The sequence below is a fragment of the Physeter macrocephalus genome, chromosome 19 (assembly GCF_002837175.3).
Source record: "Physeter macrocephalus isolate SW-GA chromosome 19, ASM283717v5, whole genome shotgun sequence".
Taxonomy (NCBI): domain Eukaryota; kingdom Metazoa; phylum Chordata; class Mammalia; order Artiodactyla; family Physeteridae; genus Physeter; species Physeter macrocephalus.
Genome location: NC_041232.1, coordinates 37,364,165 through 37,388,595, shown reverse-complemented (window position 1 = coordinate 37,388,595; position 24,431 = coordinate 37,364,165). Strand labels below are relative to the sequence as shown.

The 24,431-nt window shown below is 48.3% G+C and overlaps 1 protein-coding gene across 8 annotated transcripts in view; it reads left to right on the top strand.

The window, feature by feature from the left end:
• Positions 1 to 18,063, top strand: part of TMEM241 (transmembrane protein 241) — a 112,066-nt gene extending 94,003 nt beyond the window's left edge. For 2 of the 8 annotated variants that reach the window (XM_055080503.1, XM_055080502.1), the window contains 2 exons: positions 4,568 to 4,632; positions 5,920 to 8,632. In XM_055080503.1, the coding sequence (XP_054936478.1) occupies positions 4,568 to 4,632; position 5,920 (66 nt within the window). In that variant the 3' untranslated portion in view covers positions 5,921 to 8,632. The other 6 variants (XR_008615954.1, XR_008615953.1, XR_008615955.1 and 3 more) reach the window with 6 other exon arrangements.
• The last annotated feature ends 6,368 nt before the right edge of the window (positions 18,064 to 24,431 follow it).

Genomic DNA, 24,431 nt, shown 5'->3' with positions numbered 1-24,431 from the left:
TTTGTCCATCTGCATCCGGCTTATTTCACCAAGCATAATGTCATCAAGTTTCACCCGTGTTGTAGCATATGTCAAAATTTCTTTCCTCTTTAAGGTTGAATAATATTCCATTGTGTATATATATATGTATATATATATATATATTATATATATACATATATATAATATATATATCACGTTTTGCTTATCTGTTCATCCATTGATGGACACTTGGGTTGCTTCCAAGTTTTAGCTATTGTGAATAATGCTGCTGTGAACATGGGCTTGCAGATATCTGAGTCCCTGCTTTTAGTGGACTCTTATTTTCAAAAAAGCTACATGGAGCTCATGTGGGGCCTTTCTGGCTATGAGAGAAGGCTGACCTGGGAGTCAGGGCTTTGGCTCCACTGCTCCCTGCCATGAAGTCGCCGGGGCCTGGAGCAAGTCACACACCATCTCTGGGTCACAGTTTCCCCACCTCTGAGCTTAGGGAGTCGGTTGCACCTCTCAAATTCTGCCCCCAGGTGCTCTTGCATGGGACATTCTGTACCCAGACTTGCACAGTCAGCGGTGAAGGTGAAGGGTCTGTTCACCTGGCTTTTGTTTGTTCCTCGGTGGAGTGGACTCTTAGCGCAAGCAGATTTGTCATTCACACGCTTCCCAGTGTTTTTGAGCAGCCCTGACGGCCCATGGCGTATGGAAATCTGTTGCTTTGCTGGGGCATGAACTTGAAGCTCATACAGGCTGAGATGGATGTGTGGGTGCAAGTCACTTAGTGGGCGAGTCGGGCTGGATACCTGCCCAGGGTCCACCCCTCAGTGGGGTGTTGTCGGCTGCTACTCATCCCTTCTTACACTGTGACTTTTGTGAAGTGGTAGAACTTTGGTGACTCTGTGTGTGTGTGTGTGTGTGTGTGTGTGTGTGTGAGAGAGAGAGAGAGAGAGAGAGACACACACACACACACACACACACACACACACACACACACACGGGGTGGGGGGGGTGATGGGAAATGCTTCTAAAAAGAGAGCTGACTGCTGGGGCTGGTGATGGAGGTAAAAGAAAGCAGAGAAGCCTAAGGAACTGAGGGTCCTTCTGGAAATAGATTAAAAAGTGGCCCATCTGCCTCCCCAGTAGCTCTACAGAATAAACAAGTTCACTATAAATTCCCTACAGAAAGAAGACAAACCTCCTTGTGAAATTTCACTGAGTGTCTCAGCCAGCAGAAGATTTGCTCATTGAGAGAGAAAAATTTAGAGAAGTTTGAAAGAGGGGCCCAGGAGAAAGGCAGGAGACCATGCAAACGTTTCCAGGAAGCAGCAGATGGAAAGGCACCAGTCTGGCTATAAACCAACCTTATTTTCAAGTAAGGGCTGGTTTGAAAATTCTCAGAGGTGTTTTTCTTGGCAAAAGGTGCAGTTAATAGGAACAAGCAGGCCAGCTGTCTATCTCATGGAAGACGAGATTCCTCCTAAGCTGAAGAAACCCGTAGAGGAACAGAGCCACAAGCCCTCAGCTGTGACTGTTGCAGGGCATGTGGGAGGTGATGGTTCCACAAAGGAGACTGAAAGTCATATGAAAAAAGCCATCAGAGAAGACAATTAGAGGAGGCCATGTACGTATATGTATATCAAATCATCATGTTGTGCAATTTAGATATATACAATTACATTTGTCAACTATTCCTCAATAAAGTTGGAAAAAAAGAAAAAACCTGGTAAAAAGGGCAAAGGAGACGAAGACAATGGTGAAGAGTTAAGAAAGGCTTCAGAAACGTTATGAGTTGTTCCGTTAACACCAAGCTGCCATCACTAACCTCCGTCAGCAGAATGGAGGCCTTTTCAGCAATTCCAAGAAATAAATCTCTGTTGGCATCATCCCAGGAAATGTCCAAGAAGTTGCAAAAGTAAAGAGGGATTAACGAGATTAACTTTGGTTAAGACTAAGGAAGGAGGGCTTCCCTGGTGGCGCAGTGGTTGAGAGTCCGCCTGCCGATGCAGGGGACACGGGTTCGTGCCCCGGTCCGGGAAGATCCCACATGCCGCGGAGCGGCTGGGCCCGTGAGCCATGGCCGCTGAGCCTGCGCGTCCGGAGCCTGTGCTCCGCAACGGGAGAGGCCATGGCAGTGAGAGGCCCGCGTGCCGCAAAGGAAAAAAAAAAAAAAAGACTAGGGAAAGCAAGGAAAAATAAAGTAAGAGAAAATGACAATAAAAGTAAAAACAAAAGGGAAGGTGATAGGGACTTCCCTGGTGGCACAGTGGTTAAGAATCCGCCTGCCAATACGGGGGACGTGGGTTCAAGCCCTGGTCCGGGAAGATCCCACATGCCGCAGAGCAACTAAGCCCGTGTGCCACAACTACTGAGCCTGCACTCTAGAGCCTGCGAGCCACAACTACTGAGCTTGTGCACCACAACTACTGAAGCCCGCGCGCCTAGAGCCCGTGCTGTGCAACAAGAGAAGCCACCACAATGAGAAGCCGCAATGAAGAGTGGCCCCCGCTCGCCACAACTAGAGAAAGCCCACGTGCAGCAACGAAGACCCAACACAGCCAAAAGTAAATAAATAAATAAATTTATTTTAAATAAAGGGAAGGTGATAAAAATGGGCATAAATGAGATAAAATAATATTTCTCCAAACTGCTAAATGTTAATGAGTGGAAAACATAGATGAAAAACATTTTGGGAAAAAATGAAAATGAGAAACTTGAATCCAGGAGAAAGAGAAGACTTGATTAGGATTAAAGGCCACCCCAACTAGAAGCTCCAGGTCCAGAGGCAGTCAGGTCAGAGTAGAGACCACAGTAAAGACCATCTTTATCCTTTATAGGAAAAGAAGCAGGGAAGCTGATGAATTAATTCATGTGGTTTGTATAACCTTGTTTCCAAAACCAGACAATTGCATTGCAAGATAATAAAATTTTAGGCCCACTTCATTTATGACCATAGATACAAAGTCCTAAATAAAATGCCAAATAAGAAGAGGGCAGGATGGGGGAAGAAGAGCTGCTCTTTGAGATAAAAGCTCTTTAAGATAAAAGCCACCACTCCGTTTTCACTTTGAGAAATCTGTTTCCTCTTGTCCTTTGCTTTCTACTTTGCAACTGTCTCTCTGACCCTGTTGCCACTTCTTTTTTGTTCCTGAAGACACCACAGGTCTTTTTCGTTATCAAGGTTTTTGCTGCAAATTAAGCAAGGAAAGCAAACAGAAAGTGACCTTAAATGAATAAACTACTACAAAGGTTCTAAGAGCTCACAGAGTTTCTGTACTGAACGTTCCTGGTTTATATTTCCAGACTTCTTTTTGAGATGGTAAATGAATGAAGATAAGACCCATTAAACACACTCCCTCCTTCTGACCGTCTGCTTGTTGCCTTGTTCCCAGCTTGGGACCTGAAGAGGCCTCCAAGACCGGACATGACGTCCCCTTGAGTGAGATGGCAGTTGACATCTCCGAGGGCATCCAGCCTGCGTGACCCATCCCGATACGGCTTGCTTCTTACTTCTTCTCATTGCAAGGAAGCAAGTCCTTAGGGTGACCTTCCTCATGGAAGCCGTTTTGTATTCCAGGATGCAGAATTCTGGGAAAAAACATCTTTCCTGAGCAGACATTCCAAAGTTGGGTCTTTGATTCTCAAAACTTGTTGTGCCGATGTTTAGAGGCACCGCTGGAGGCTAGTCCTGTTACTGCCATTCCTAAGAGACCTTTTTTTTTTTTTTTTTTTTTTGCGGTACGCGGGCCTCTCACCGTTGTGGCCTCTCCCGTCGCGGAGCACAGGCTCGGGACGCGCAGGCTCAGCGGCCATGGCTCACGGGCCCAGCCGCTCCGCGGCATGTGGGATCCCCCCGGACCGGGGCACGAACCCGCGGCCCCTGCATCGGCAGGCGGACTCTCAACCACTGCGCCACCAGGGAAGCCCCCTAAGAGACTTTTATGTAATTTCTAGCTCTGAGAGATGTGGACTAACCTCTTCCCTCTCCTGTGGCTTCTAGATGTTTGCAATTAATTAATTAACGATTTCATTGCTCCCTCCCTTAGGAAGTACCTGGTTTCTTAGAATGTGTGTCACGGGCCAGAAAGACAGGAGCATTAGGGCAGGGCGAGAGACAGTGCTGTTAGCAAAGGCAGGTTGACAGCTAGGTTTTTAGCTGGAGGATCTGGGAACAGGTGAATGAGTACTTCTGACCTTGGGGATTCTTTTTACACAGCTGAGACAAGATGGAAACAGCAATTCTTGCTATGCCCCTGCCCAGGGGAGAGATGAGTTTGGATGTTGGCTTCCAAACTCCTCCTTTGAAGAGTTTGGAAGTTAAATGGAATCTTTGGAATCTTTGAAGATTCTCACCTCAAAATAGGCTAGAACTTAGCATTTTCCGCTAAATACAGGGGTATTTGGGAAAGGTATTTAGGGGGACTAGGAAGTGTTTGGGGGACTAGGAAGTGTTTGGGGGAAAAAGTCATGAAGTGGGAAGGCATGGCTGATGTCTGGGATCTGAACTAGCACGAACTAAGCTTGTGAAGAATGGCTTTGGAGAAGGTTGCCGAGGTCCTGCTGTTCTGATGAACTTTTGTTGAAATGGTTTCTGCAGGTGATCACGGCTGGTTTATCGATATTGCTGTTTGATATGATGCTGACCAGGGCCACCGTGGGATGGTAAGTCTTTTGCATAGAGAGGGGAGAAGAAAATTAGTTGTGTTTCCTTGGGATACTAATATTTGCTCTCAAATGTTGAAGAAAGGGTGTGTGTTTGGGTATATATTTTATTGACATATAAATATACATTCAGAAGAGTGCATCTATCATGAATATTTTCACAAACAATATACCACACCTGCTATAGCCAGCATCCAGAGCAGGAACCAGAGCCTCAACGGTATACCTTTCAGCCATTCATCCACACAAGAGTAACTGCTATAGGTGAACCGCTAATTATGTGTGCATATAACTATGTTTGTATTTTTGCCTTTGACCCTTCAATTCATTTTCTCCTAGTCAAGTTCCAGATCATCCTTGTTTAGAACACATCCATCCATTTGCTTAAAGACAGCACTGCCTCTCCCTCCCATATTTGAGCAGAGACCTGAAGGAAGTGGGGGAGCGAGCCCTGGGGACCCTGGGGGGAAACAGCAAGTGCAAAGGCCCTGAGTGTGCTTGGTCTGCTCAAGGAGCAGTGTGGCCGGAACGGGTTGATGGGGGAGAGTAGTAGGAGATGAGGCTGGTTGGTGGCTGACCATGTGGGGTCTTAAAGGCCATTGTAAGAGTGAGGGGGGAAGCGATCAGAGGATTCTGAGCAGGGGAGCCACTTGCTCCTAGGTTAAAAACACATTCCTCAGTCTGCTGTGTGGAAGATGGGCTGTAGGGTGCTACCTCTGAACTCTCTACACAGACTGCCGATCCGATAGCTGACGGAGTTAAGACTTTTTTTTTTTTTTTTTTTTTGCGGTACGCGGGCCTCTCACTGTTGTGGCCTCTCACTTGCAGAGCACAGGCTCCGGACGCGCAGGCTCAGCGGCCATGGCTCACGGGCCCAGCCGCTCCGCGGCACGTGGGATCCTCCCAGACCGGGGCATGAACCCATGTCCCCTGCATCGGCAGGCGGACTCTCAACCACTGCGCCACCAGGGAAGCCCCGGAGTTAAGACTTTGATCCACTCCAGCTTGCTAGTATTCAAACCAGCTGATACGATCATTACCAAGGGTTGTGGTTGTCAGCTTCAGGGAAGATGAGGCTAGGTGGGGAGTGATGGTGCGTTTAAACTGTTAAGGCTGCTGTCGCTCCTCTCATTAGTGGGCGCGCTTTATTTTGGGGGTATATACTTATGTATTTGAAATCTACATAGTAACGGGTGCTATTTGTGAGACGTTTAAGACAAGGCAGAAATGCATCGAGTAAAAAGTAAAGGCCTGTCATCCTCTGCTTCCACTGTCTCCACTTGCCAGAAGTCACACCAGTTTGATTCAACAGTGAGAACAATGCACTGTTTGGTCCAGGATGTCCACGCTGAGGGAGGTGGGCTCTATCATCTGCCAAGTGAAACCACACCGACGGGTGCCTGTCGAGCAAGACGAGCCTCTCAGCCACCCGGGAATGGGTCAGTCCTTGCCAAGTCTTCGCCCAGCCTGCCGGCTGCTGTCCGGATGACCCACAGCTTTCCTCTCCTATGACCACGGCTGCCTGCTGTCCGGCCTGAATCACTAATGCAGCACATTATGGACAATAAGTCATATTTGTTGTTGCTACTTACTGGTCTCTTAACCTCTGTTTTAAAAAGGAAAACAAGCCTAGGGCCACTTGAAGATAATGCTTATTTCCATTCCAGTGTGGATGCATTGTTTGACAATCCCCCCTCACCTCCGTCCCAAGAATGGCACTCCAAAACTGAATTGCAGACAAGTCTTGGAATAGGTTTTTCCATTTCTTTATCAGCATGATGGAAAGAAAAAAGCATATTGTTGCTTAGCTTTGCTCACATAAGGCATAGTTCTAGAAAATCCATATTTTTTCTCATTCTGGGGCTGAGAGTAATCCTCAGGGTTGGTTCTTCCCACCCCCTCCCTCCACTTTTTTGCATTCATGTGCACATTGGACCTGCAGAATTGTCACCTGTTTGCTCAAAAGCCACAGTGCTGGTTGGTGGGGCCGGTACTCCTGCTCGGTGTGTCTAGGGCAGCCTCCCCTCTCCCAGGACGTCTTGCAAATAATCCCCTGCCTTGTGCCGTCATAGCCACACACACAAAAATGGTGTCATTTTTAAACATCAATATGAGGTTCCTGCAAGATAAATGTGAGGGGCAGGACCAGGCTCTGGGAGTACCATGATGAGGAAGTCCAAGAGGTGACTTTGCATCTCATGTGGCTTTGGGCTGGAAGGGGTTGGTTCAATAAACAGATATTTCCTGGGGGTCTGTGTGCCAGGAACAGCTCTCGGATAAAAGTGTAAAGTCGCTGCCCCTGGGATGTCTGTTATTGCTCATCTCCCTGCCTGAAGGCAGGTCTGTACCTAAACCATCCAGACTGACAGAGATGAATCTTTTTGCTCACGGCATTCGGTGAAAGCGATTTGCAACCCCTCTCAGGAGCCCCTAATGGGGCATTTCCTGCCCCAAGAAGAAAAACGGAAGGAAAAGAAAAATTAGGAAATACTCCCACACCCTCCTCTTCTTCCTCCTCCTCCTAGTCTCACCTCTTCCTTTGAATAATAATAACAATTTATTGAGCAACTACTATATTTCAGACATTTTTATATTAATATTATCTCATTAACTTTCACAACAACCCTCCAAGTTAGCCCCGTTTTAAAGATGAAGAAGCTGAGGTTCAGAGACATTTAACTGATTGTCCCAAGATTTTAGAGCTACTAGGTGATTGGACCAGGATTCAAACCCAGGTCTGTGTGTGTCCAACATCCCATAAACTTCACATACCTCCCTAGAAATGACGTGGGAAACGCCAAGGACTTAGCAGCAGTGTAGATAGTGTTTACGTAGAAGCAGGTCATGGGGAGGTGGAAGAGACATTGGCCTGAATGTTTCTCTTCCCACCAGTCTGATCATTTATAAAGAGCATCTAGATGATATGGCAGGAGTACAGAAGGAGCGTTAACCAGGACAAAACGGCTCTATTTCTTGTTCAGGGGCTGACACGGTGAACTAAGAATGTCCAGTGGAACATTTTTAGGAAAAGGATTTCATTGCCTTAGATTTCTTATTTTAATTTATTTATTTTATTTTTATTTTTTATTTTTTGGCTGCGTTGGGTATTCGGTGCTGCGCGGGCTTTCTCTAGTTGCGGCAAGTGGGGACTACTCTTTGTTGCGGTGCGTGGGCTTCTCACTGTGGTGGCTTCTCTTGTTGTGGAGCATGGGCTCCAGGCTCATTGGCTCTAGAGCGCAGGCTCAGTAGTTGAGGCACACTGGCTTAGTTGCTCCGCGGCATGTGGGATCTTCCTGGACCAGGGCTCGAACCCGCGCCCCTGCATTGGCAGGCGGACTCTTAACCGCCGCACCACCAGGGAAGTCCTGCCTTAGATTTTTAATACTAGAGGCTATTATTCTGTCAATCAACTAACAATATTTATTGAGTGACTGCTGATTGCAAAGCATGTGGAAGTCATTAAGGAATGTAAGACATCATCCAGCCCTCAGGGAGTTTTCGGGAGAAGGAGAAGTCATAAAGATAATTTCTGCAGTAGGATAGTAACCGTTTGAATGCACAATAATGTGAAGACTGGAGGAGAGAGAGAGGGTGGGGTGAGCAGGAGGGCCTTGGAACTGGCTTGAAACTGGACCTGATGCAGAAGGGAGAGGCTTAGTCAGACTGGGGGTGGAAGAGTATTTGGTCCCTCTGGCCCTGGGAGGACAGGGAAGGATGGAGGGGCAAGAGGTGCCAATGGTGAGACTTCGCGATTTGGAACCAGAGCTGGTGCTGGGGGGCAGGGAGCTGATCCTACACTCCCTCCTCCTTACTCTGCGCCTGTCCTTGTGGGAAGGCAGGACACAAACGGGCAGGTTGACGTCCAAAAACCTAACTGCCAAGATATCCTGGTGCATCCTCGAGACTCTTCCCCCAATTTCTGTATCTTACCCTTCATAGTGATCATCTCAACTCTTGACAGTAATTTCCCTTCTTACAAATAAGCCTCATTGATTGTATTTTATATACAATTTCAGAATGAATTAAAAAACAGCAGAGGGCTTCCCTGGTGGCGCAGTGGTTGAGAATCCGCCTGCCGATGCAGGGGACACGGGTTCGTGCCCCGGTCCGGGAAGATCCCACATGCCGCGGAGCGGCTGGTCCCGTGAGCCATGGCCGCTGAGCCTGCGCGTCCGGAGCCTGTGCTCTGCAACGGGAGAGGCCACAACGGTGAGAGGCCCGCGTACCACAAAAAAAAAAAAAAAAAAAAAAAAAAAAACAGCAGAAAAACAAAAAACACCCAGGTGTTGAACTGAGTGTGAGAAATAAGCCTGAGATGCTCTCCAGTGGGGAGGCCGCGCTTAGTCTGAAGGTTCCAGCAGCCGTCTGTGCGAAGCCATATCTCCAGGCTGTTCCACATCCTGTGGACTTCGTGGTATGCCCTGAACAAGATGGAAAGAAGGGCTGTGTGTACCCAAATCAAGGAAACAGCACGTGTGATTATTGCAGAAGGAACCTTGACTTTGGAATTTCCTGATTTTTGAGAACTCTCGAATTTAAGGATCGTGTGTTTTCAGCCTCAAAGAATTTTCCAACCACAAAGTGAACCACCAGAAGAGGAATGTCAGACTGTGTTTCAGATTTCCTGTCTTTGCACAGAGCTGATCTGCATTGTCCATAGACTGGGTGTGTTCAAGCTGTGACTGGGTGACCAGCTCTCGGATCCTGGGCAGGGATCCGAGGCCAGTCTCTGTCCTGTGGGAGCTTAGACTGATCGGAAGTCAGAAGGCAGGGCTGCAGGCCTGTTTTGTTTGGACCTACTGTGTTTGCCTGTATAGTCATTGTTTCTTCTTTTTTGATTTTCAAATTTCAAATTACTCAGCATTTAGAAATCAGGTGATTTCCCTGTAAAAGTCCAGATCTCCAGATTCTTTTGAAAATACGGAACAGCTGTTAAGTTGGGCCTGCACGTCCACACGGCAGCAGTCGCTGGAGTGGGTCGAGGCTGCCTGCTCGGTGGACACGGGCTCCGTGAGTGAGCCTAGCTGCCACCGCTGCAGTCTGGCTGAGGGCGGGGACCCTGGATCAGCCGATATCCTTGCCTGCATTTGCTTGTATGTTCATTCATTCTATAAGAAGTGCTTGCTGGGCTCTGAGGCTCCAGACACAGTCCAAGACCCCAGAGAGGTCACCCTCTAGGAGACGAGGGCCCATGTAATTAATTGTCCACCTTCGTGGATGGGCAACGGCTTAGAGGCACAAAATAGCTCATTGTCTAAAGTAGGGTTTTTCACCGTAGCACTGTTGACGTTTTGGGCCAGATAATTCTTTGTTGTGAGGGGCTGTCCTGTGTCCTGTAGGAATTTTAGCAGCAAACCTGAGCCTCACCTCACTAGATGCCAGTAGCACCCCCTCAACTGTAACAATGCAAAACGTCTCAGGACATTGCTAAAGGTCCCCCTAGGGGCAGAATCACCCCGGTTGGGAATCACAGATCTGAAGTTGTGAGGTGGTTAGTGGAGACATGCCATTTGAAATTTCAGCAAGATCTTAAGGAACTTGCTTATCTCCTAATTAGAGATTTGGATCAGCTCCAGGGTCAGGTCCTGGGCAGCCCTTGCTGCCCGCTCTGTGTTCCGCGATCAGCATGTACCACACGGCGTGACAGGTGTGCACTCCTTGCCCACCTGCCGGCTGAAGCTCCTCCAGGAAAGGAGCCACGTTTCACTCACCTTTGCGTCTCTCCTTCCGGCACCGTTTGCTGAATCAACAGGTACTAGGCTTCTCAATCCTGTACCCAAGAAAAATGATAAACCTAAGCCCCCAACATTGGTCAACTTTTTTTTTTTTTTTTTTTTGTTGTACGCGGGCCTCTCACCGTTGTGGCCTCTCCCGTTGCAGAGCACAGGCTCAGCAGCCATGACTCACGGGCCTAGCCGCCCCGCGGCATGTGGGATCTTCCCAGACCGGGGCACGAACCCGCGTTCCCTGCATCAGCAGGCGAACTCTCAACCACTGCACCACTAGGGAAGCCCAACATTGGTCAACTTTTAAAGCCTTTAATTAAAAGCAGCTGCTCTTGGGGACTTCCCTGGTGGTGCGGTGGTTAAGAATCCACCTGCCAATGCAGGGGACACGGGTTTGAGCCCTGGTCCGGGAAGATCCCACATGCCGCGGAGCAACTAAGCCTGTGCGCCACAAATACTGAGCCTGCGTGCCACAACTACTGAAGCCCGCGTGCCTAGAGCCTGTGCTCTGCAACAAGAGAAGCCACCGCCAAGAGAAGCCCGCGCACTGCAACGAAGAGCAGTGCCCGCTCGCCGCAACTAAAGAAAGCCCGTGCGCAGCAATGAAGACCCAACACAGCCAAAAATAAGTAAATAAATAAATTTATATTAAAAAAAAGCAACTGCTCTTGTCCAGCTAATTACCTTGTTTTTAATTATAAAAGCCCAGTATTTTAATATCTATTGCAAGCCCAGTAATTTAAATATCCAGATTAATATGTATTCATTTTTTTAATTAACAACATTTTACGGTGCAGATCGATAACGAATTCCCTGTATTCCAAAATTTTGGCAAAGGGGATTCAACACATACAAAAGAAAAAAATTCTGAACTGTGAGTGATGTTCCTGTCAAGTAGAATTAGTTGTGTGTGCCTCCTCCTTGAATCCTCTTTAGACAAGGAGAGTCACTCTTCTCTGTGGAATAGTTTAGGTACAAGGAGAGAAAGGAATAACCAGAACACAACCTCTTTGTTTGTAGGATTTCGTGATCAGCTCCTCACCTTTGCCCATCATTCACCGGGCCTGCCATTGATCCTGGGCTACAAACATGAGGATCGCTTCAACTTGATCCTAGTCCCAACCTCATTAACACCAAGAGTCTTTAGAAAATGGTCTTATATCCTCTCTGAGTAGAGATGTCTGTGCCTTTAATTTTAGGGGAATGCTTGGAGCCTGCCCAAGTCTCTTTGTAGGAAGAGTGCATTTACGGGTGAAGAAAGAACTTCCACACACCCCAAAGTGCATCTAGGATCACAGTGTCTGAAGTTTTTCAGTTTTTCATTTGATTTAAAAATTTGAAACCTCTTCTTTAAAATGCTGAGAAAGGCCTTCGTAACTATGCTCATTACCTTTCGACACAGAGTAGTTTATCAGATTGTGAACTGTCACTCAGCGAGTCCCCAAGGGAGTGGTGAATTAGTTTTGGTGAGGAAAAGAGAAAAAAAACAAAAATAGTTTGGAATCCAGATGGGAAAAGGGGGAGCAGTTATAAGAATTCCATCACTCACTGAGTAAATATTTATTGGGTGTTGTGTTAAGTGCTAGTCCTACAGCTGGGGAAAGGATACAGTCTCTGTCCTCTGTCTGGAGGGTTCCATAGGAATTCATTGAATCACCACAGTAATAAATGTAAAACTGAGATGGGGCCTTTGGCTCCCGATGGGAGAAAAGAGGAGTGGAGAGACACTGAAAATAACCCCCTGGAAGAGAAGCGAGTGATGACTATTGCTGGCTGCTTCTGCTCTGCAATCTGATGTTTATGCCTTGTTACATGAAGTTTCTTCATTTCAGGAATGATGGGGATTATAAGATTTGCAAACAGTCCAGTAAAGCTCTGACTTAACCAGCTGTAATGCGATTAAGATTCCTGCCCCCCTCCTTGTGTCAGCATCTCCCGCTGTTTAGAAGACAGCATCAAAGCTAACCTCCCTGGCTCTCTTAACAGTAAACGGAACCAGGTTTGTTTTCATGTCAGCGTTCCCTAAGCTGCTTGGTGTTTCATTAACTCGCTAAGCCAAGGGGATGAAATGCAAGTTTATTACGCTGCAGCATTGTTCTAAGGCTGCAGGTGTGAGGGTGGCAAAGAGCCAACCGATACCCTGTTCTCTCTGGTGATTAAGGAAGATTAGTGGAAATGACTGTGACACACACACCCCTCCCCCGCCATTACATTTGCAGAAATAAAACTCTTCCAAAGCCAAAGTTCTGTACAGATCTTGCATCAGGTCACGGTGACTGCGCTTTCCCAGGGGTTTAAGAAGCTGGTTATGTGCGTTCTTTAAGGGATGTTGAAGGAAACAGCAGATTGGCTAAGAAGGGAAAGCCAGATCTTTAGAGGTGAGCCTGTGTACAAAACGAATGGCTTCCCCTCCCCAGGCCCTTCTTCATCCAAAGGGAAGAGGCAACAGAACCTGCCAGCATCTGGGTCTTTCCCTGAACTAGACCAGGGACAAAGCACAAATGGGTCATGTTTCACAATATGGTCTTTTGGAAATTGGACCCTAGTTTCTCCCAGGAACAATCCTATAAGTGATGAGTATAGATCTAGGAAAGTCCTCAGAAATTTATTCGGTTCGTAATATAGACACAAACTTCAGCTACGTTATTATGAGCTCAGTATGCGTTAAAGAGAATTCATCAACTTATTGTCACTATTATAATACTTCTGTAGGAAAGAGGAAAGTACATTCCAACTTGGAGCTTAAACTATCAGGCCGACATCTCCCTCGGGCCCCTCTCCTCTCTTTCCCCCTTGTTAGCGGGCTCGGGGGTCACCCTCCCAGCCCACGCCCCAGTGACTGGCTACTTGACTAGCGCCTCTCTGCCCTCACCCAGAGAGAGAGGCCTGACATCACCAGGGAGGGGACATGGCAGGGGTTCAGGGGATTTTCCCACTCTGTAGGGTTGGCAGATGGGTGATGGGGGCGTGGATTTGTTCTCTGTTGCTCTAGAAAGCAGAACTTAGACTCACCGTTGAGGTTGTAAGAAGCAGCTGTCAGGTCAGTACGAGGCACGACTTCCTCCAGGAGGGAAGAACCTCGTGCCCGTGACCTGCCACAAGATGCCCGTAGATGCCCATAGATGCTTGCCTGAATCCCATGGCTGGAGCTGGCTTTGCAGAGCAGGATGCGTCCTTCACAAGGAGTTTTCAAGCAGAGTTGGGGAAGCCAGCCGGTGGTGAGGGCTGCTGAGAAAGGGATCCCTACTCTGGGAGAGCAGTCGAGAAAAGAATAATATTTCATTCCTTGCCCATTATAGGCCACACATGGGGGTCAGCTGCTTCAAGTACGTCCTTCTAAGCCTCACAGAGATGGTCAGATGTGATTGTCTCCTGTGGTGCAGCTGAGGAAACAGCCGAATAACACTTGCAGGATTACGTAGCTAAAAACACCTGAGCACAGTTTGAACTCAGCTTATTGTTTTTCTATTCTCACACTTGTTCAGTTCACTGCTATACTGGAAGCAGTCCATGGTACAAGTTATCTTTATGTCAAAGTCACCCACATAGGTGACATTTTTCACTGGGAACAGGATATGCACAGCCTAGGTGTGTTTCATGCATTCAGAGCCTTAGATATATGTTAGGAATATGGAGACGCAATAGCCCAAATGTGAGAGTGTGGTGTGTGGGTGTATAGGAGGAGTGGGTGTATAGGAGGAGTGGGATACTGGGCAGGTAAATGGGAGAAAAAAGAAGAAGGTGGGATTGTGGGGTTGTTGGCACCTCTGGACAAGAGCATTTCATCCTCAGGGACCCCCATCAAAATCCTTTACTCATGGCCCAGCCCAGGCCTTAGAAGTGCTTTTGGGGAAGAATGACAGGGGATTCAGACAGACACTAGGTTGTCTACTGAGAAGTTTAAAATAGGAAATGTGCAGACCTTTCTTTGTATTACATTTTAGGCATGTTAAAATATCCAGGTCTTCTCTTTCTCACATTCTTCCGTTCTCCTGCTATTTTTTCATTTTCAAATCACTGACTGTATATATCTTTCTGCTCTGGTGGGGAAATTCATGATTCCCCATTTGTATTTTCTTCATTATTCTTTTTTAAAAAAAATATTTATTTATTGAGGTTGCCCTGGGTCTTCGTTGCCGCAGTCGGGCTCCTTAGTTGTGGCATGTGAACTCTTAGTTGCGGCATGCGTGTGGGATCTAGTTCCCTGACCAGGGATTGAACACGGGCCCCCTGCATTGGGAGCGCAGAGGCTTAACCACTGCGCCACTAGGGAGGTCCCCTCCCCGTTTGTATTTTGTTTTTAAATGTTCTGTTAGTCTAAATGAAATAAAAGGATTCAGAGATTGTCAGCTTAATAATGATAAGATTATGGATATCTGCATGATTTTATATTCATCAACCCTCTATGGCAAAAAGTACCAGGCGGCTCTGTGGGAAACCCTCCTCCAATATTTCTGCCAGAGAGCATTAACGAAGGGCAGTCACTCTCACCTGGTCAGGATGGTTGGGACACATCACCTTCTTCCCTAAGGGGAGGTATCACAACCCACCTTGCAGCCCACTCCCCTCCCCCCGCACAGCTGAGGCTTACCCTGGACGACTGGGCAGTCCCTGGGCCTGACCTCAAAGCGGGGCAGTGCGGGCGGGGGACAAGACGCTCAGCTGCAGGATGAGGGGGCATCCCTTGCCCTGCGGTATGTGGGCACCAGGCAACTCCGTGTGTCCACAGCCCCCAGGCTCCGGGGAGGGGAAAGATGACCTCTTGCTGTTTCTTGCAGCCTCCTGCTCGGCGGCCTTGGAGAGGGCTTGCTGGTTTTCTCAGAGCGGAAGGGCTCCTAAACACAGGGAAAGTGGGCTCCCAGGCTGCAGGTGGAGAACACCGCCCTGGGCTTTGGAGCTCCCTGTCCCGGCGATAGAAAGAAGAAAGCAAGAACGATGAGACACTGCGGCTCGCTGCGTCGAGGAGAACTTTTTCTGGGGTCTCTGGGCCGCCGCAGAGAGTGGACTGTGTCGAGAGGCTCCCACAAGCCCTGCTGACTGTGCTGTGAGCCCAGCTGTGCAGAAACGGATGCTGGATTTCACCTGCATGGGGATGGCTCCGCCCACCTTGATTACCACGCAAGCGTCCTTACTAAACACCCTACCCAGATGAGCGTTCACTGCCTGCTGGTGGGCCCAAGGTATTGTGTTGCCTTTCTGGTTTTGTTTTGTGATTTTACATCCTTGGAGACTCCTCCGGGGGGCACCCTTTCCGTGCTGTCAGGCTGGCTTGCCTAGAACTCACACTCCCCCACCTAGGGGCGCAGAGAGAATTCCTCGAGCGGGGCTTCCACTGGGGGTGGGGGTGGAGGAGGTAAATGGGGGTTCTGGGCCAAGTAAGACACCAGCAAGGACACTACTTCTCCAGAGTGCGTGCTGAAGCCTTTTTATGGTTGTGTGTTGGGTTGAATTCCACACACCCTTTTTTGCCTACCATTAGGTTAACTTGGTACTAATGATTACCAGAGGGAATAGGATTAATAAGCACTGGTGGAGGAAACAGCAAACAAACATAGATATGTAAATGCACACACAGTTATATTCATAATCCATTTAATTCCCTGATACCTCAGAGGAGGTTTCAGATCATTGAACACTGAAATATATTTTTCAGGCCAGATTAAAAATAGGATGAAAACTCTAAACCTTGCCTTTATGGGAGTCAAAAGAAATGAATTTGCATGAAATGCTCATTTGATTCTGAACCCCAATGAAGGTTTAAGAAAATAATGTCTAGCTCCAAATATTCCTGCTCATAATAGGTTTTCTGAATGCATTATACTCTGCCAGGTGTCAGTTTTGGTCATTTTGAGACGTCGAAGGTAATGAAGTCCAGGGAGGATCCAGGCCCTGCAGGGTTGGACACCCCGTTGGTGATGAAGGACCACCTCCAGCATCTGGGAAACAAGCCTTGTCCATTCTTGGTCTTGTGAAGACTAAGGTCAGCTCAGTCAGGCCATTCTTCCTGCAGTTTTTTCTCCAAGTTGTTGAAAAAAGAAACAGAAGTTGAAACAAATAGGAATGGATTAGTATATTTGGACCTTGAGTACCTTAAATTCATTTCCTTGTCTTTTCCTGGTCTCTGCTTGTCATTTAAGGTAAACATGTTCAGAGAGACCTTTATACATATATAGTTTCACTTTGCTTTTTGTTCCTAATCTGAGATGTCAAACCTTCTACCTAGGATCAAATAGAAAATCTGCGTTTACAATTTTCTTTGTTCTTTTGCTCCCACAAAACCGTGTCTGTGCACCTGAGGCCAGTTCTCTCTTTGCAGAAAGTGGCGTCTGTCCAAATGTCATCTTATGTCTGTCTTTCCAAGTTTCATTTGAGCAAATGGAGATTCCTAAGGCTAGAAAGAGCCATGTACAGTTAACAAACCCCGTCCCCTGTTCCAGCAGGACTGACCTCAGAAACTTCTGCAGCAGACAGAGAAAAACAAATACTGTACGACATCACTTATATGTGGAATCTAAAAAATAATACAAATGTATGTATTTGCAAAACAGAAACAGATATAGAAAACAAACTAGTGGTTACCAAAAAGGAGAGGGAAGGGAAGAGGCAAATTAGGGGTATGGGATTAAGAGATACAAACTACTATATATAAAAAAAGATGAGCAACAAGGATATACTGTACAGCACAGGGAATTATAGCCATTATCTTGTAGTAACTTTTAAAGGAGTATAGTCTATAAAAATAATGAATCACTATGCTGTACACCTGAAAGTTAATACAATATTGTAAATCAACGATACTTCAATAAAAGAAATAAATGTACCTCAAAAAACCAAAAAACAAAATTTCTGCTGCAGAGTTTTAGACCCTTTGTTTTTTCTTTTTAAAGAATCTCTAACAAGGATTTTTTTTGGTTTTTGTTTGTGTGATTTTTTAAACTTCATTCCAGGGTCCCATTGTTTTTAAAATCTCAGGTCTTTTCTTACTTTGACACTAGCAAGAGGCAAAGGATAAGATGTTTCTTCAATATACCATCCTGTTTCCTTCAGCTTCCATTTCTTCTTGGGATTTTTTCTTCAAGCTTTTACCACCATCTTTTATGCCCAAGTTCACATGCTTGGCAACTTAGGGTGAGCCTAGAGGGCTGTAAATCAAGGGACTGGCCTGGATTACCTCTCTCATTCTCTGTGGCTCTCTGGGCCCCTGGCCCCCCTGGTGGGGAATCCTAAGGTTACCCCCGCACTCCCTTTTACCCGAAATGATCCATTTGGTTATGTCCTATCTGGGTCATGTCCTTGCTGGCCCCGTGTCAAAGCCAGGGTGTTTTGTCTTTTTATTTGTCCAAATAAAGAATACGCTTTCTGTCAGGAGAAGCAAAGTTCTGTGTGATTGTGTATTATTACTAATCTGCTATGGATATACGGAAAAATAAACCATTTATTTTCTTGGTAATTGGCCTTTCTCTTCTCTTCAGCCTTGACAGGAGAGTATTGCAGAAAAGGTTGTTATCCTTGGGGAGTGAGTTCTTGCATCTTAAACACAGGCCCAGACTTCTACCAGCATCCAGGCCACTTAGCTCTGCAGAGGAAGGTCCACCCAACTCCTCCTTCTAGCCCTGCCCTGTCCCATAGGGTAACCACCAGCCATGTGTGGCCATTGAGTACTGAGAGGGTGCCCCACCCCTACCTACCCCGATGGTATTTACACCCCTTGCGGTTCCTGTCTCTTTCTCTTGAATCCGGTCTGGCTCTGACTTGCTTGCTGCCAGTAGGAGATGATAGAAGCAATGATCCCAGACTTGCAAGGCCAGGTTGAAAGCCTTGCGGCGCCTGCCTTGATCTTCTGGAACAGCCTTTGGGAGTCCTGAGCTGCCTTGTAGAAGTCTGACTCCCCTGAGGCGGCCGTGCTGGAGAGACCAGGTACAGGAGCCCTGTAGACAGTCGCTGCTGCACCCAGCCTTCTAGCCACCCCACCAGGCTACCAGACATGTGAGGGGAGCTGCCCTGGACCTTCTAGGACCAGCCCATCTGCCAGCTGAGTGCCATCAAGTGATCTCAGTCAATGCCACGTGGTGCAGAAGCATCAGAGCCTGCATGAATGCCTGACCACAAAATCATGAGATACAGCAAAATTGTTTTGAAGCCACTACGTTTTGGGAAAACTTGTTGTACAATAGAGAGCCTCGAATTCCCTTCGTCTCAGGTGGATCCAGTCTGAGCACTCTGAGACCCTCCCCTGAATAGACTTGTTCCAGGAGAGCCAGTGTGCTCCGGCTGCCTTCTACCCTGGAGCTGCCTGGAGAAGGGGGCCCCCGCTGAGTGTACAGGGCTTTCCCAGACCCCCGTTACAGGGCAGGATCTGTGCCTTTGGGTCAAAGAACCTCATTCACTCATTCATTCATTCAAAAAATACCGAGAACCCACTATGTGCCAGGCTCTGTTTTGGGCTTGTGGATATATCCGTGAATAAGATGAGTCCCCCTGACGCTTCCTTTCTAGGGGTGGAGACAGACAATAAACAAGTAAATAATGGAATTTCAGAGAGAGTTAAGTGCTTTTAATAAAATAAAGCCCAGATGGAGACACAGACTCTTCTGAAAATCTGATGAAAAGTAAGGAATTTCTCTTCCGAAATGTGCAGTCTCACACACACACACACACACACACACACACACACACACACACACACACACACACACACACACACACACAATTAAGCATGTAGTTGGGGGATTTATTCTCCCTGAAGTCCATCTATTGGGCCTGCCTCTATTGGATTCCAGGTTAAGAACAACTGAGTGAGAACCTCTTTGGGGGACATGGGGTGAAGTCAAGGGTGCCCATAGTGGAATGTGCTGCCGCGCCCCACTGGTCTGAGTGGAGGCCAGGTCACTGGGCCTTGTGCAGACAATGGCGGCCACAGAAGGCTCGGCCCTGTCTCGGGGGCACTCTCAGGCTGGTGTGGGAGAGGTGCGCAGACTTGAACGTGGATCCTCGTGGTCCATTTCAAGGGCATGACGCACCTGGTAGGAACCTGGAGAGATGGCGGGAGGGAGAAGTCCCAGCTGCGAGGCCCAGCACCGAGAATTACTGTGGACCGTGCAGAGTGTTGCCCAAAGGGCTTCGCTCCTGAGACGTCTCACCGAATCCTCACAAGGAGCCTTTGGCGGAGGAACTGCCATTGGCCTCGTTTTGCAGAGGAGAAGGCAGACACGGAGGAGGTAAGTCACATCCCTGAGGCCCTCAGCTCGGTGGAGGGTGCATGAGGATCTGAGGGACGTTTGTGACCCCCCAGCCCTGCCTGTCAGCTCCCACGGTGTCTGCCCTCCCCACACGAGTGACAGGGGACCCGAGTGAGCAGAGCGGAGCTGGGGGGTCCAGCCACGCTCAGGCCGTAACCGCCGGCGAGGCAGGGCCCAAGAGGCCAGGAGGCGGCTTGGCTCAGGCAAGGGGTGTTTTGAATGCCTGGCTGGGAAATTATGTTCGTGAGCACCCGTGGTGCTCTAGATGGGGTGCAGGTGCCTCCCCCATGCTGTGTCACCTAGTCTCCACAACCCTGGACTTACAGAGGACGCCTCCGAGAGCCTGACCGGACAGGAAACCTCGCCATGCTCACCACTCCTGAGCTAAGATTCCAAGATGGCTTTCACGACCCTTCTGCCCTGGCCCGTCCTGTGTTATGCGTTGTCTCCGGGCACTGCCCACGTCACCCCCAACACGGACCACTGGGTTCTGAACAAACCAGACGAGCCAAGCCCCCCACCGGTGGCCCTCGTACAAGGTCCAGGGCAGTGCTGTCCCCCATGGGTGTCGGCCACTCGGACCCCACACTGGCCGTCTACCTGGCAGCTCCCGGGTCCTCTGACCTGGGCAGTAAAGCCCTGGGAAGGCTGAGCCCATCCTGGAGCTCACACGGGGCTCCCCTCTGTTCTGGAGACATTTCAGAGACTCAGACATCCTGTGCTCCTCGTGGAACGGGGGATCCTTTGCTCCTGCTGTGAGCTGATTTTCGGTGGCCTGGCCAGCGGAGGCTTGCCCTGTGCAAAAGCAAACCTTGGCACACAGACCTTCATCCAGTTCCATCCAGGCCCAACCAGGGAGAGGTCTGAAGGAACCGTGCCCCGCTCCACCCCCCAGCTCCCCTCCCTTGGCCGCTGAGGGTGGAATCCCATTTAAACAACCGCCTGAGCCAAAAGGAACATTTGAGTCATTTATTTCCTTCTCGCTGTGTGAAGAGGCCCACAGGCGGGCGAACACAAGGCCTCTGTGCCTGTTTGTCTTCACACCCATCACTCTGAGTGAGCCTCCGGGAGAGCAGTGGAGCCCTTGGAAATGTGGGGATTTAATCCAGGCACCATTCCCTGGCCGGTGGATTTGCATGACGCATTAAGAGGAGCTGTTTAGCGAAAAGGGCTCTAAGTGGGAGACAGACTCCTAGGTTCTGTCCAGGCTCTCTCACCACCCCGGCAAGTGATAGCAATGATTCTTTCGTTTATCTCCTCTTCCCTTCATTCACCACATACTTACTCTCCAGCAGAGCTGGCCGCTGCTGGAGGGGAGGCCCGGCTCTTCACACAGGGGAGGCTGTGGGCAGGGTCTGCCTCGCACGGAGAAAGCTGCAAGTTGTCCCTTGTCCTGGCGGAGCAGCTCTGGAGACCCTCTATGTGACTGTCGACTACAGCAAATACAACCTCCCTATTCTCAGGGAGGCCCTGAGTCGACAAGAAGACCTGCAGACTGAGATTTTTTAAAAAAAGCTTTATTGAGATATAATTTACATACCCTAAAATGTACCATGTTGTTTAAGGTGTTGGGTTTCTGTCTTTTTTTTTTTTTTTTTTTTTAAGTCTTTGTTTTACATTTTGGTTTTTGGGTGTGAGGCATGTGGGATTTTAGCTCCTCCACCCGGGATCCAACCTGCAGCCCCTGCACTGGAAGGCGAAGTCTTAACCACTGGACTGCCAGGGAAGTCCCTAAAATGCACCCGTTTGAAGTGTACAGTTTGGTGGTTTTTAGTATATTCACAGAATTCTGCAACCATCGCCACTATCTAATTTGAGAACATTTCCGTCACCCCCAAAAGAAACCCTGTACCCGCTGTCACTCATCCCCCCCCACCACCCACTCCCACTGACTCAGGCAATCCATTTTCTATCTCTACACCTGTGCCTGTTCTGTAGATTTCCTATGAACAGGGATCATGCAATATGTGGCCTTTTGTGTTGGACTCAGGTTTTTGGTTTTTTTGTTTGTTTGTTTGGGGGGTACGCGGGCCTCTCACTGTTGTGGCCTCTCCCGTTGCGGAGCACAGGCTCCGGACGCGCAGGCTCAGCGGCCATGGCTCACGGGCCCAGCCGCTCCGCGGCATGTGGGATCCTCCCGGATCGGGGCACGAACCTGTGTCCCCTGCATCGGCAGGCGGACTCTCAACCACTGCGCCACCAGGGAAGCCCTGGACTCAGATTTTTGAGAAGTTCATGCGCTTCTACCAAAGGCTGCCTTCCGCGGCAGTCATGCCCCTGCCTGGGGGTGGGATGAGGGGTGAGGTGGGATCCTGAACTTGGAGCACGGAAAAACTGGGGGTGGGAAGAAGGGCCCCCCAGCACCTGGAGGTGCGTGAGGGAGCTCCGGAGAGCGGCAGCGGGACGGGGTGGGCCATACTCTTCCAGAGCCCGCTGGCCACCGTTAAGGTTGATTTTTTAGCCAACGCCCTTTATGATCCTCAGGCCTTCAGTAAAGTCTGTTACACAGGACAGCCTGGTGTTGGCTGTCCTCTGGGGAATAAAGAGCCTGGGTCCCCCGTTTGTGGTGAAGCTGGACAGGGGAGAGGAGGCCCGGTCACCACTATCTAGCCGGTGGTACCACTTTAAAAAGCTCCCAGATCTGTCCTCGTCTCTCCAGGTGTCTTGAAGGTATAATGGAGTCAAACCCATCATTATATTTGTGTGTGTGTGTGTGTGTGTGTGTCTACTACTCATCACACGTTCTCTAAGTAAAGCACTCTCTCCCGGGAGAAAGGAGAGAACAGGTGTGGCGGGTTTGCAGGTTCGCCCTCGACAGCACAGACTCACGCCCACAGGTGACAGAGGACGTGGACCAGGAGGGGAACCGAGGGCACTGCCGTGAGAAGTTTGAAACCATAGAAAACAATCAGAAACAATATATATCAACAGCTTGTGTAAAATAAGCCACAGTTCAAAGTTAAGCTGAATAACCAAACCATGAAAATTACCTCCAACTAATATTTGCTATTATTTAGAACATTGCACATATTTTCAATAACTTAAAAGTGAATGTATATTCTTCACATCTCCTAATCCCCCCAGGATGTACAAGTTTCTTTTCAGTAGATTTAAATAATACATCCAAATATTTACTCATAGTAGGAGATTCTGGCATTAACTATAGCTGAGTTCAACAGAAATATAGAAAATCATGAAGATATATGCAGCATTTAAAAATGATCACTTGTAGCAATTCCTTAGAAGTCCTAGAGGAGAAAGGCAGTTCTCTACTTCCTAACAGCACCTAAGGTTTATGCTGCATAATGTAATTCAGCAGAACAACATTCTGACCAATGATAAGCAACTTACAGAAAATTCTTTAGCCTCTTCAATGTTTCATTTTAAAGCTACTATTTTGACGGTCTCCAGCCCCAGCCCCAGCCTTGGCCTCACGGTGGAGGCAGTTCGTAACCTCATCTCTGAGCGTGGGGAACGGATTCTAGGACGGAGGGTCCGTGGTTCCCCCCTCAGCTGCCCACCACCCACTCCTCCAAGCCATGTCCGTTTGTTGGTCCTGCAGGCTCCGGCTCAGCGTGGTCCCACCTGCCCCAGGAGTGCTGGGGCTCCGAGCCTGTCTCCAGGACCCAGACTAGCTCAGGATCCAGATGGCTAATTGCTAACCCCGTATACATTTCCTCTTCCTTAGTGTATTTGTTTGCTAGGGTTCCGGTAACAAAGTACCACAGGCTGAATGGCTTAAACAGCAGAGATGTCTTGTCTCACAGTTCTGGAGGCTGGAAGTCCAAGATCAAGGTGTCGGTGAGGTTGGTTCCTTCTGACGGCTGAGAGGTGTGGCTCTGTTCCTGGCCTCTCTCCCTGTATCTCTTCCCATGGTCTCCTCTCTATGTAAATTCCCCCTTTTTATAAGGACATATTGGATGAGACCCACCCTAATGACCTGATTTTAACTTGATTACCACTGCAAAGACCTTATCTCCACATAAGGTCACTGAGGTACTGGGGGTGAGGACTCCAACATATCTTTATGGGGTGGGAGGACACAATTCAACCCATAACACTTAGTAATAGAAATTAGTTTCATTTGAGTGACTGTGTATAAAGCTAACAGATACATTCCCAGCCTCTCTTGTAACCATGCAGCTTATCTGAGTAGGTTCCCACCAAGGAGATGTAAGTAGAAGTTGGTGGGTGAGACGTTGGGGACACTTGCTTAAAAGAGCTCAGATAGGTAAATCTTCTGCCTTCCATCTGCTTCTTGCCTGGGTTGAGGACATGATAGCTGGAGTTCTAGCATCTATCTTGGGCCTTGAGACAACCTTGAAGTTGGAAGTTGTGACCTTAGGATAGTGGAACAGAAGCTAGAAGGAGCCTGGGTCTCTGATGAGATAATGGGGCCACCATGCCACCTGAGGGCTGCCCACCTCCAACCATTTTAAGTGAGAGAAAATAAAAAATTCTCCTTTGTTATTTCTAGTCTCTGTTACTAGCCCCCGATGGCAACCCTAATGGAAAAAGCCTCCAAGGAGCCAGGATGGTGCCGTGGGGAAGACATGTACTAATGCTTTGGCACGAGACAGACCTGATTGGGTCTGCACCCTCCTCTGGACCCTTTATACGCACAGTTGTCTCACAGCATAGAAATGACCTCTCTGCTTGTCTGCCCTACCCCTACCTTGTGAGCTCCTTAAAAGCAGGGTCCATGTCTGTTTGTCTTTGTTTTCCTGGTGCCCTGCACAGAGCTGCACATAAAAGTGCTCACTGAGTGTTGATCTGAACAGATTTTAAATCCTCTACACTTACCAGCTCTATGGTCTTGGACTCTGAGTCTTAA